Genomic DNA, 13,464 nt, shown 5'->3' on the forward strand with positions numbered 1-13,464 from the left:
CAGAGTTTATGAATGATGACAAACTGTTGCTTGTTTTTAGAAACTTTGTTGATGCTTAAAATGATCAGGAAATAAAAGCTGAATAGATCCACTTCAAACAGGAGAAGCTTTCCAGTTTGCATCAGCTGGGAAACTCGCTCATATCCAGTGTTGGGCAAGTTACTTTCAAATAGTCATTCAAAATTAATTAAGTCATTAATTATAGTTACTAATTACTTCTTCAAAAAGTAACTTAGTTAGTAACTGAGTGACAAGGTTCTAGATGTAATTAATTACTAGGAAAAGTAACTATTGTGTAACTTTAAAAATACCCTCTGGGCTCCAGGGTATAATCGGCCATTGTGACTCCTTTTGTCAGGGTCCTGGGTCGCAGCGTTTTGTGTTTCCTTTTGGTTTCATCTTGTGTTTGGTGTTTATTCTGATTTTGTTTTAGTTCTTAGGGTTTGATTCTTATGTTTAGTGCTTCCGTGTTTTATCAGCCCTGCCTGTGTCTGTCCTCTGTGCTCTGTTCGTGTCCTTGTGTTGTAAAACAGTCTGTGTGTTTCCTGTTTTACTTTGAAGGTTTGTGTCTCGTCTTGTGGTTCAGCTGTGCTCCCCTCCTGTGTGTCATCCCCTCATTACCTCGTGTGTATTTATAGTGTGTGTCTGCCTGTGTTGCTTGTGGCGTCGTCTGCATTACTCTGTGTGTCTCCGTGTCCATCGGTGTGTCTCCACGTCTCTCTGCCTTCTTCGTGTCATCTCTGTGTTTCCCTGCTGCCCTCATGTTTTCTGCTTTGTCTGTTAGTTTGTCCCAGTTTAGGTTGATGTTCGCTTCTTCCCTCACCTTTGTTATTTTCACTGTAAATAAATCTCCACCGCCGTCTGCATCTTGGTCCTCATTCACTCCACCACACGACTGCTGCCCCAGCCGTGACAGCTTTTTATGTTTCCTCTACATTTACCTTTAAAAATTATTTACTTTGCCGTGTTTGGTATCATTCTTTTCAGCACAACCTCACGTGTCTGAATCTGCAGTTATGTTTTCATTTTGACAAACTGTATTAACACAATTGATCTAAAATCAGACAGAAAACAAAAAAGTTATATTTTTTACTGTAACAACCACGAACATGTTTAACGAATCATTTTTATAACTTTAAATGTAAATATAAATTTGAAAATTATACACACAAGTTTTGCAAACAACAAAGTTATTTGCAGCCATTTACCTTTTACCCTTTTTTAAATAACCATTAAACTATTTCCAGAACAATCAGCTGTTCTGCATTCAATAAGACGCCACACGAATTATTTGTGCGACTCCAAAATAATAATTAGTGTCCAGTATAAAGGAGAAGATCACAGCCTGATACCTGCAGGTCTGACAGCAGCTCATAAGCAGAGAGTGCTCGCTCCTGTCCTTAGACACTAAACATGAAACTATTGAGGAACAAACACGCGTATATATTGTTTATCATGACTCTGGTTTTACTGGCCTATCAACACAGTTTATAAACTGGTATATGTCACCTTGTTGCTTTGTCTGTAAGTGGTCATGTGATTGTCTTACCACGACTCCTTTATTCTTCCTCAGGCAAACAGCAGCACTCATGCGATTGTTTTGCCCCCTGAGCTCCAGCTGTTGTGCCAAAAAGTGATGGTCTGTCTGCGGGAGCGCACAGCTGCTTAAAGCTGCAGCGCCCAGATTACTTACAGCTACTTCCTGCAGCTGATATAAGCTGCTGTAAGTTGAACACAGCTTCAACCGTCTGTTTGTTGAAAAATAGTAACGGACCGCCCCACATTTTCTTGTTAGTAATTGTAACGGCGTTGTAACGATAGGAATAGTAAGTAGATTACTCTTTACTGAAAAAGTAGTGCCGTTACTCCCATTACTGGTAACGAGCAGCCTGCAGAGCTCTCCAACCACCCCGTCTTTAAAGCCCATGAAAGGTTTTCCTTTGCATGGTGAACTTTGGTGACAGAGTGCAGAGGAAGTGCTCTGTCTGCGTCACGTTAAAGGAATCTGAACTCCATCACGTTCTGTATTTCCAGCCTTTACTGGGGAAATGTCTGTTCTTCCTGAGAACCACTGAGAAGGCCATAACCACCGCTAACGTGCAGCAGGTCAGTAACTGGTCTGGGTCACCTCCTCACCTGCACATTTAACAAACCGCACAGACCTCATTGGTTGACTGTGACGTGGATGCAGCCAATCATTCTGATCTTCTCGTGCAACCTGATGTTTCCAGGAAGTGAACTTTGGCGTGTTGGACTGCGGCGGCGGCGTCCTGAACAGTCTGGAAACTCTGCTGACTCACATCATGTTACCTGCTCTCAGGTCGCAGCAGGTAAAACACCTCCATCCATTCAGGCTTTCACTGAGCACAAAAAGGGAGATGTTTTAAGCTTCCAGTGATCACATGACGCCATATATGAAGACTTTGTTGATGGTGGGAAGGAAGAACTCTCTTTAAACAGGAAGAGACTGAAAGCAAAGAAAGGGGCAGGGAGGGGCAGCCATGAGGGGTCAATCCTGTGAAGAAAAGCCAGTGTAGGAGAAATCTGCTCTCTCTTTCTAGTCCCTGTCAGGACTCTTGCTGCAGCATTTTGGATCAACTGAAGGCTTTTCAGGGAGTTTTTTGGACATCCTGATAATAATGAATTACAGTCGTCCAGCCTGGAAGTAATAAATGCATGAACTAGTTTTTCAGCGTCACTCTGAGACAGGATATTTCTAACTTTAGTTGCACAAATGGAAGAACGCAGTCTTACATGTTTGTTTAATATGTGCGTTGAAGGACATGTGCTGGTCAAACATGACTCCAAGGTTCCTCACAGTGTTACTGGAGGCCACACCTTGGGCTCATCTGTACCTGCTGGTTTCTCTTTGTGGGCTTTGACTGTAGAGCAGCTGTTACATAATGATCCATGAAAAGTCTTATTTGTGTGCAGTGCTCCTCCTGATGCTTTTGGCTGTGAATGAGGTAAAAAGTGAAACAGGAAAACACATTAACCTTTGTTGTTATTGCTGACCTTTGACCCTGTGCCCAGTCGTGGGGCTCTGTGCAGGACGGCGCCTCGTGTCCACACGTCCGGTCCTTCCTGTCCTCGGTGGATCAGTTTGTCAGTAATCTGAGCTCAGCCCGACTGAACATGGAGAGAAAGTTGCAGCTGCAGCACGTGGAGCTTCCTGACGCCATCAGCCAGCTGAGCAGCCCTGCAGACTACAGAGCAGCAGGTATGAAGCTCAAGCTGTTCACATCTCACACAAACAATAAGACTGTTGGAAATACAGGAAACATCATTTAAAGCTTTAAAAATCAACTCTCAGGTAAATCAAACCAGTTTATCTGTGGAAGCTGAAGGAAGCATCTGACCTGAGACGATGGCTTCTTTGAAATAATGAGTCCGTGTTCACGTGTGTTTAGAGGAACTCGTGTGTTTCGCTCTCAGCCAATAACAGTGAGCTGGTGGAGCGTCCGGAGGAGGTGTCGACCCTGTGGACCAATCAAATCAAGCAGGTGCTGACGGAGAGCGAGCAGATGAGGAAAGAGGCCGACGACGTCGGGCCGTCGGCCGAGCTGGAGCGCTGGAAGAGCCGCACGGTGACCTTCAACAGGTAGACGCGTCCTCTCAGCTGGATCTCCTGCAGCGTCAGCATTTACAGGTTTCACTTTAAACTCAGTTTATCAAACATGATCTGACGTCTGTGGACAGAAGCTCCTCAGACCTGCAACAGTTTAGTCTCCACTCTGAGACTTCAGGACAAAACCACTTTTACACAATATAACTTTCTGTTCTTTCTCTTTCTGCTCTTTAAAGTTGAAATGTTCCAAAATATTCATGTGTTTGTTTGTAGAATCGTTTTTAACCCTTTCATGCATGAATTATGACGACATCAATCAGGATTTATTCTTTAGTATTTTTATTCATCTTTAGGGATGAAAAAAGATTTTTGAACTTCATTTTTTTAAACATGTATTTTTCCATCTTGGTTTGAAGAAATGTTTTGTGCACTTACACTGGCTGACCAGTAGGTGGCAGGTATGGCGCGACACATCAGAGTCCAATGTAGAGTTTATGTGCAAGTACAACATCAACACTGTGTGTGTGTGTGTGTGTGTGTGTGTGTGTGTGTGTGTGTGTGTGTGTGTGTGTGTGTGTGTGTGCTGCAGTGAGTCTCTGACTGCTGTAATCTGAATGCGGCGTATCAGCGAAGCTTCCACAGCGTCAGAGACAAACTGAGAGGAAACCTGAGAACAGACAGTTTGACTTCAGGTGATCAGTAACTGACTCTGAGTCAGAGCGTGTCAGCAGCGTCACGCTAACCTTTACACACGTGTGTGCGTGTTTTCAGTGAGAACTACATCTTCGGGAAGTTTGACTCTTTCTGCCGCCGTCTGGAGAAGATGGCCGACACGGCGTCCACGCTGGAGAGCCTGGCTGCTCTGCAGAGCATGAAGGTGGATGATTGTCAGACTAGAAACAAGTGACTCCATCAGATATTCATCAATGCACAATAATAATCATAATAAGACATTTATAATATAAAAATGGTGGAATTAAAGTCGATGCAAAGCTACAGTGATGAATGGACATTTGTAATGATCTTGTATAAATGTATTTCCTCCTTTTATTATTTATTAATCGTGTCAAAAGTCTATTTTCCAGAAATGAGACGGATTCAAACTGAGCTCAGGTGTGTTTCAGGTGGAGGGCGTGGAGAAGATCTGTGTTCGCTACCAGACCATCGTCTCCACGACTGAGTCCAAGACCTGTGACGTCCTGGATCAGCGCAAACTGGAGGAGATTTCAAGGGGAAACAATAGAATCAGATAAACAGAATAACATACGAGACAAAATAGAAAAATACTATATCTGTCATTTATGACAATAATCATTGAATTATACTTTGAATCTCAGCGTTTACGTGAATCCTAGTTCGGTCTTCACAGTATTGGCCAACAATAACAATGATTGATTGGATCATTACTCACATTTCTTTTTTAAAATCAGCTGAGAAAAGATCTCATTTCAGTTTTTCATCAGAGGTGAAGGTCACCGACTGCCAGACAGTGACAGGACTTACAAAGATACAGAAGACTTGATTTTCAGTCTCATGTGCATCCCTGTGCTCTGCTGCCAAAACTGAATCTTGATTTATTTGAAAATTCTGAAATGATTCTGATCATTCTCCACTTTTATTATTATGGTCTGTGTGTCAGATTGGGCCTGAATATTCTTCCAGATATGCTTCCTGACAGAAATCTTCTTCTGTTCTTAATCCTGTGTTTGTGGAGCAGCTTTGTGCTTTCAGTGTCTGTAAAAGTGTGTTAAGAAAACAAAAAAGGCTCCACAGTGTGTTTGTGCTTTGGTGTTTTAATGGTTTCTTCTTCTTTGTAATAATAGAAAAGCTGGTGCTCAGAGGAAGAGGGCGGCTTTACTTGGTGTCAGTGACAGAAATGAAAAGAAGCTGAAACGAGTGAGAAGGACGATGAAGGAAACATCTGTGCTGTGTCTGCTCTGTAAGGAGAATCTCTGTGTTTCTTTGAATTCTTGCACTTTGACTGTCGGCTCTCCTGATAACTGATGATGGAGGAGAAGACATGAAAACAAAACAGCTGAATAGAAACTACTGACTCTGCAGGACCCGTTGTCCTCAGTCACCATGTTGACCTCAAAAGGTCTCAATCACAAATGTGGTGTTACAGATGTCACCAATTACAAGCCAAATGTTGTGTATTACAAATGTATTATTATCATGTAATTGTAAGTTTGTATGCTGTCTCATCATCACATCCTAAAATAAGAGCTCTTTAACACCTCAGCAGAGATCAGGTGCTGTTGTTCTTCTGAACACTTCACCTTTTAAAAGACTGAAAATGATAAGAAATGAGAGGCAGAGTGAAGAGAAGGGGCTCGACACACATCCTTGGGGAGCCTGTGTTCAGTGTTCTTGTGCTGGAGGTGTTGCTGCCGACCTGTCTGCTGTCTTCCTCTCAGGACATCCAGCAGCCAGTGACACAGCGAGGTGCTGATGCCCAGCAGATCCAGTTTGTGAATGAGTTGCTGGGGAAAGATGGTGTTGAACGCTGAAGTCTGTGAACATCATTCTAACGTATGAGTGTCCAGATGTGTGAGGGCTGAATAAGAGGGCAGTTGAAATCGCATCATCGGTCGAGCGGTTTGAGCGGTATGTGACTGACATGGATCCAGGTTGGAGGGAAGTTTTGATTTGATGCATGACTAACTGTTCAAAGCTCTTCATAATGATGGAGGTGAGTGGGACCGGACAGTCGTCCTTCATGCAGGAGGGACACGACTACTTCAGCACAGATGGTGGAGAGTTTGAGGCTTGTGAGAACAACAGCCTGACTCAGTGAAGGATTAAAGATGTCTGTGAAGTATGATTGGACTACAAATGTTCCAACCAACGTTCATCAGTCCTATAAATGAGATGGTGATATTCACACAGGTCACTTTTTGATGGGCGGAGCAATGTAATCATGCACTGACTGATTTTACACGTTTGGTTTTTAAATGCTTTTCTTGTTTGTTTCACTACTAATATAGCTACTTTTGGATTATTTCTGTATTTATTTATGTGAGATGTTCTTTTTTTTATTTTGTGTTTGTTATTTGGTCGAGTGTGTGAGACAGATAAAGACTGGAACGGCCTGTAAACACAGTTATAGTGGAAAAAAGAAGCCAGTTTCTCTGTTTCCCTCCCACTGTGGTGTTTTTGTTCTAAATTTGAATCAAATGTTTTGGGTTTTTCTGAACACAGACTGCTGCCTGTGCACTTGTGCCTTAATTAAAAAACAAATATTTGATGGAAGTTGAGTCTCTGAAGGCACACAGGTGTTTGTGCCAAGCAGGAGCTCTCTTTAAAGCACTTGTTGGTAAAAATGAATCCATTCAGTGTGACTGGACCTTCATGTTCTCTACCTGATCTCCCCTGATGGCTTTTTTTTACCCATGTTACACTACAGTGCTATTGATCCGTATCATCCCCTCCCTGCTCAGCATGACCTCCATGACTGTTAGTAATAAAATGTGCGCACGGGAGCATCATCATCATCACAGTGGAGCTTCATCACAGCTTAATCTGTAGGAGTTGTGCGGGACTGTGGGTGTTCAGAGGATGTGAAATGGCACTGCCTCTATAATCTGAGCTTTGTCTTGGACTACAAGAGCTAATCTGCCCATGGGGCCTCTTAAAGCAACACAACAGTCTATTCATCCAAGGCTGCTACTAAACCAGATGCGCAGATGTGGCCATACATCATTCTCCATATGTGATCCTCTCGGGCACCTGCTTTAGGCACTTGTAGCATCAAATTAATCCCCCCCCCCCCCTTTATGTGGTGTAAAGGGAAATAAGGGCACAAGAGAATGAGTGTAAACTATCAAAGGTGGACAGGAGGGCAAATGATGATGAATATCCACCGCGTCACTGCTTGGGAATCTAGTCAACAAGTCTTCGGCTTTCCAGTTCTCCTTTCTTCTGTTGTGTGTGTGCGCGTGTGTGCGTGCAGTTGTGTACCAGAGAGAGAGAGACCTGCTCCACAAGAAGGAGGGAGAGAGGTGCGAGAGAAAGAGGAAGGCTGCGTGTAGTTACATGCAAACTGCATCTGCATCTCTCTGAGACTGAGCTCAGTACTGCTGCTGTTAGAACACATGTTTTCAGAGCCGTTGCAGGGGAGATATGAACTTAAAAAACAACAACATGCTTGGACACTGCCAGCATCATGGACGGGTTTTTAAATCCCACACAGTTGCAAAGCAGAAGATGAAGCGTCGCCAAATATGTTTCCAAACCAACTTCCTTCCAAGCCAAACAAGAAAATATGATGTCCAAATCACGGACAAGCAGCATCCCACAGCTGTTTATGTTTTTAAAACGATTCTGCACAGAGAAGCATTTTTTGAAAACTGTATTGATTAGGGCTGTTCGATATAACGATATGTGTCGGATGACGATACAAAAACATCTATCGTTTCATTTTACGCTATCGTTTGTTTCGTGGTGTCGCAAAATAAACTGTTTACAGCAATATTTTTTCATGTTTTGATGGTCACTGTAGAGGCTATATTCATTTCTTAAAGTTCTCTCTTTCTCTTATATTTAATATAACCACACTACGGACGGACAAGCGCCTGTTTTTATGCGTTGTCGTTAGCAACAACGATGGTAAAACCATCGACTGTCCGCTTGTTTATTTTCCACATAAACCTTTCACAATAAAGCCATAAAGCCTGTTGAGACTTTTCAAAATAAACTGCATCACGTGAAAGATGCAGAGTGTTTACGGATGAGAAGCAAAAACTAAAGCTTAGACTCAAACGTTAGAACAGGCTTGTCCCTGCAGCACGCCATGTAATAAATACTCACAAAGAAAACGGCGGCCGTTACAACTTATGTCTAAAAATGTATCGTTTCAATTAAAACACTCGACTCCAGGTACACGACGCCCAGCTGGAAACACTTCACGCAAGTCGAGCTGCCCGAGATTCACAGAATTTACAGAAAATGTAAAATTTTTGCAGGAGCGATTCTAGGATCAGAGCTTTGGGGGGCTGAGCACCCAGAGAGCTGCCCAGCCAGCCAAGATACACTTTACTCGTCACAATGAGACTTCTTCCCCGTCTCTGTCCCTGCATCCTCCCTGTCCTCATCGTCTGTTGTCTTCGCCTCCTTTATCAGTCATCATAATTTTACCATCTCTGTGCAAGTCTGCAAATTTCTTTATTAAATCAAAAGATTCTTAAATTCATCAAGTCTCTCTGTGCCTGGGTCCTCGTCACAAAACATGACATCACTGTTTTGTACTTTTTAACAATTTAATCCCACATTTGTGAAAAAAAAGCAAAACACTTTTTTGAAAAGTCTGTAACAAAACCATCAATTCTGATCAAGGTTATTTAAATGCTGCCAAAGAAGAATGGATTGGAATAAAAAAAAGTACATATCCTAACCTTAATTACTGGAGGAGAATAATGAATGATGCTCATAGTGAGTAAGAAGTAAACTGAGTGCATATTTTGGACAGAGATTCACTTTTAATGTGTTTGTATAATATAATACAGATACATAAAAAATATAATTACATTAATAAATAAATAAATTATTACAAATAAATTATTACAAAATATTTAAAAAACGAATATAAAAATGGAGGCAACTTTGCCTGTGGTAGAATGTATACAATGCATGAAAAAATCTTTACTGCAGATACTAATTTTGTGTTTTTAGATTTATGAGTTTCATGCTTTCATAGTGGTGCTTGGGAGAGCTTGACATTTTTATCAGGTGGTCCACACTGTAAAAAGTGTGAAAAACACTGATAAGTGTATGTGTGCTTCTGGAAAACATTTAAAGGTGCAGTACAGAATCTTTGAAACAAGCTTAAAACATTTGTAGAATATAAACAGAGCATCTGCTTCTCTTTACAGCTCCTCACTCCACCAGGGCTGTTTGGCTCTGATAGTGTGCAAATGTGATGCACGTACTGCGGCAGTCGTACAGACAACTGGACGGTCCAAATGTTGGCCGACCTATTACTGGCTGAGGTTTTAGTAGAGTTGTGGCTGAACCACATAAAAATATATCATTAATTTTAATCTCCCCAATCAATGATAATGTTATGTTGGAATGTTGTTAAAGAGGGTCAAAATGTTTCAACCCAGTTTGTTTTGCAGATTCTGTTTAGCAGCTTTAATATAGGGAGAACACAACTTCCAGATATTGTGAGTAAAATCAGGTTTTTTCTCTTTGTCAGTTTAACAGTTTCTGTTGTGCCTGTCACTGCTCCCTGTCTGTTTTCTTACCTGGTTCTTCCTGACCTTGTACTTTCTCCTCACGTTCCCCTCTTTCCTCTCTCCCTCTTTCGACTGACAATCATACACAAATAGATTGTATTCAATCAGATGAAAAATTAAATTAATATGAAAAAATACTATTAAGATCACTAACAAAAAGTCCTCTCTCAGTCTACTTTCAACCAAAAGGCAAATAACCAAACCACACGAACATCTAATAAAAGATATAAACATTGAAACACTGATCCAACATTATTCTTGATTCACGGATCATTTGATCTTACACTTTTTCCTGAATGTGGCTCCTTTTTTTGAAAAAACTTCCTTATATCCATTATGAACCTGGCTGTCTCTCTGTACACACACACACACACACACACACACACACACACACACAACAGGAGTTATAAGGTTAATGGGCATTCAGTCAGTTAGCTAGTTAGCATCCATTTAAAACAGGACAGTGGTAACAACAGCAGGCTACGGACAATTATAAGTTTTAGATTTTAAATAGTCTGTATACATTTCAATGGGAGCAACAGGACGGTCAAATGTCGCTGATTTTACTACAGAGCAGGACGGATTGTAGGGTAGCAAACATCGTGGGAAAACACGCTTTCAACACTGCAGGTTACCTGGTGTAATGTTTTTCAGCTAAAAGAAACATGGCCTGACTCCTACCTAACTATATAAAGAGTAACTGAAGGTTAAATGCAGCCAATATGTCCTGTTTTAAGCCAGGCACTTACACCTCCGCTCTGCTGCGTCTCAGCCACCATCCTCTGGCAGAAAGGGCGCTAAAGCCAGAGCAGGGGAGAGCTGGAACAAACCACTTTAGGAGGGGGGGGAGGTTATCTATACTTTTGTTGTTAAAGTGTTACGTCTCAACCAAGTCTGTATGCTTTTTATATTTTTAGTAGTGTGTCACACAAACAGCAAATATTGTCAAAAAAGTAAGAAATCTTTGGGGGTGCTTTGATTCATTTTGGGGGGTGCTGAAGCACCCAGGCTAACTGGGAACATTCCCGCATCAATCAAGTCAAACTTCTGTTATTGAAGCTAGCCGCCCACAATGGTGGAGAGAAAAGTTGATTCTGAAAGCAGAGCCTTTCAGCGCCAGTGGGAGACTGAATATATGTTTACAGACATGCTGGTAAACCCATGTATCTTATTAGTGGAGCTAATGTGGCTGTAATTAAGGAATTTAATTTAAGACGGCACTTCGAGACAAAACGTCAGGATAACCTGAAAAACCTAAATGCAGAGCAGAAACTACAGAAAGTAGAAGAGCTAAAGAAGAATCTGACATTTCAGCAGACGTTTGTCACTGTGATAGATTGATTATTTGTTGAAGTTCATAATGGAGTAAAAAGTTGTGGTTAAAAGTTACCCAATATATTATTCAATTTATTTCAAATATGTAAATGTATAAACAAGGGTAAACGAAGTCCCATCAAAGAGATGTAATGTAACACAGGCTAAAATAGTTAAAAGAGTTCATGACTATGTTCAACCGGATAATAATCCTTAATGCGACTACAACCTGTGTAACATTCAATCTGTGATCTACTTGTTGAGCCTGGGGAATAATCCATGTGATTTAGTGATCACGATTGATTAGTTATGCCTGCCGTTGCCGGAAGGGGGAGCTCTGGCCACGAAGCAATGAAGCTGCTGAAGGAGAAGCATCGTGTCTGAGCGTCGTCATTGACTTATCCCCTTTTCAGCCCCTTTTCAGGGTGTAACATCACCAGAGCAAAATCACAAAGTGAAGCTGTTGTGAGAGCAAGTTTTATTGTAGCAGAGGAGCCAAATCAGCCCGATACCACTCTGAAGAGCTGCATGATGAAGCTGTGCGACGTCTTGTGTCCAAACAAAACGCAGATTTTTGCAAATGTGGGCCTGAGCAGAAATACGATTGCTGATCGGGTTTGTGAGATGGCCACTGATTTAAGAACACAGTTGTGTGAAAGAAGCAAAAACTTTATTGCTTGCTGTGGATGAAAGTACAGACATGATGGACATTGCACAGCTGGCCATCTTCATCCGTGGAGAGGAAATACTGAACATTAAATCGATGCACGGGACAACGACAGGGAAAGACATTTTTGAAAACGTATGTTAAAGTGTAACCGACATGAAACTGCCCTTGTGTGTGCTTTTTTTGCTTTTTCTGGGGGTTTTGGCAGCATGTTCATATTTCTAACTTGCATAATTTTGACAGGATATATTTTTATGAAGAGCAAAATATTTAAAGTTTATTTAATCTGGAATATTATTCCTGTCTGTTTTTATTCATATTTATGTTTAAAAAAACATTGTTTTAGTGTGTTCAATAAATGTTTATCTTGTTTGGCCCACGACCTAAAGTGTGCCTTGAGTTTTGGCCCCCTGTGCGATTGAGTTTGACGCCCCTGATCTAATCTGACTGAGCTGGAGCTGTTTTGCAAAGAAGAATGTGCAAAGATTTCAGTCTGTAGATGTGCAAAGCTGGTACAGACAGACCCTAAAAGACTGGCAGCTGGAACTGCAGCAAAAGCTGGTTCTACAAAGTATTGACTCAGGGGCTGAATAATTACACACACCCCACTTTGCAGTTATTTATTTGTAAAAAATGTTTGGAATCATGAATGATTTTCGTTCCACTTCTCACGTGTGCACCACTTTGTGTTGGTCTTTCACGTGGAATTCCACTAACATTGATTCATGTTTGTGGCTGTAATGTGACAAAATGTGGAAAAGTTCATGGGGGCCGAATACTTTTGCAAGCCACTGTGTCACGATCCTGGGTCTTATGACCCAGTGTTTTGAGTTTTAGTTCTTTTGATGTTTATAGTGTATGTTTAAGCTTATTAGGTTTCCTATGTTCGTTTGCTTATTAGCTCCCCCTTGTGTTTTCAACCCCTGTGAAGTCTCCCTTGCCCTTCGTGTGTTTCATGTCTGTTGTCTTATGTTGTCATGTCTGCCTCTCGTGTTTCCTGTTTTATTTTGAAGAGATCTCGTGTTTTTATATTATGGATTATGTTTTGAGTCCTTTGTTGTACTGTTTCCTGTTTCCCTAGATTTCAGTTATGGTTATCATAGGTTTAGTTCTTTGGCTTTGTAATATGGCTTCCCTGTGTTCAATGTTGTGTCTACTGTGACCTCTTTATACCATGTTTCTGGTCCCTATGTTCTGTCTTCTCAGTTGCTGTTAAGTTTGCATGTTTAGAGTTCAGTGTGTTTCCTGTTTTATTTTGAAGGTCCATGTCTCATGTGAGTGTTTCTAGTTTTGCTTCCCTTGTCTCATCCAGCCTGATTACTCCCAGCTGTGCTCTCCTTCTGTGTCTCATTCCCTCGTTATCCCTCAGTGTATTTAAGCCCTGTGTTTCTCTTTGTCAGTGTCGTAGTCTCCCTCATGGCTGTGTTTCCCTGTGTGTCAGTTTATCCATGCCCCAGTTTAGTTTTGTTATATTTTTGTGCCATTCTGCAATAAAGCAGCTTTTTGAGTTTTATTCCTGCGTGGTGAGTTTTGCGTTTGGGTCCTTCTCTTGCCTGTACACAGCCGAAACATGACACACTGTATATTTGAGACGGGCAGTTCACAGTCAGCCTGACACCTGCTGGCAGTCAGGTGATGATGACGCAGACGAGCTTTAGTCTACATCAAACATCTGTGAT

At 41.5% G+C, this 13,464-nt stretch overlaps 2 protein-coding genes and 1 long non-coding RNA gene across 3 annotated transcripts in view; 2 read left to right on the forward strand and 1 right to left on the reverse strand.

Moving 5' to 3' along the window:
- Positions 1 to 13,464, forward strand: part of LOC309701496 (NLR family CARD domain-containing protein 3-like) — a 391,901-nt gene that overhangs the window by 238,660 nt on the left and 139,777 nt on the right. The window lies entirely within an intron of this gene.
- On the forward strand, positions 1,909 to 3,291 carry LOC309700195 (dynein axonemal heavy chain 5-like; the record flags this gene model as incomplete). Its single annotated transcript, XM_082523643.1, has 3 exons — positions 1,909 to 2,106; positions 2,232 to 2,330; positions 3,034 to 3,291. Exons 1-3 carry the CDS (start codon positions 1,945 to 1,947, stop codon positions 3,289 to 3,291), a joined length of 519 nt encoding a protein of 172 aa, XP_082379769.1. The 5' UTR covers positions 1,909 to 1,944.
- LOC309701623 lies at positions 9,814 to 10,576 on the reverse strand. The gene is made up of 3 exons (XR_014275184.1): positions 10,486 to 10,576; positions 10,089 to 10,158; positions 9,814 to 9,876 (listed from the first exon to the last, which is right to left on the reverse strand). It is a non-coding gene; the product is annotated as an uncharacterized lncRNA (long non-coding RNA).

The sequence above is a fragment of the Aulonocara stuartgranti genome (assembly GCF_965226115.1).
Source record: "Aulonocara stuartgranti genome assembly, chromosome: 23".
In the NCBI taxonomy this organism is placed as follows: Eukaryota; Metazoa; Chordata; class Actinopteri; order Cichliformes; family Cichlidae; genus Aulonocara; species Aulonocara stuartgranti.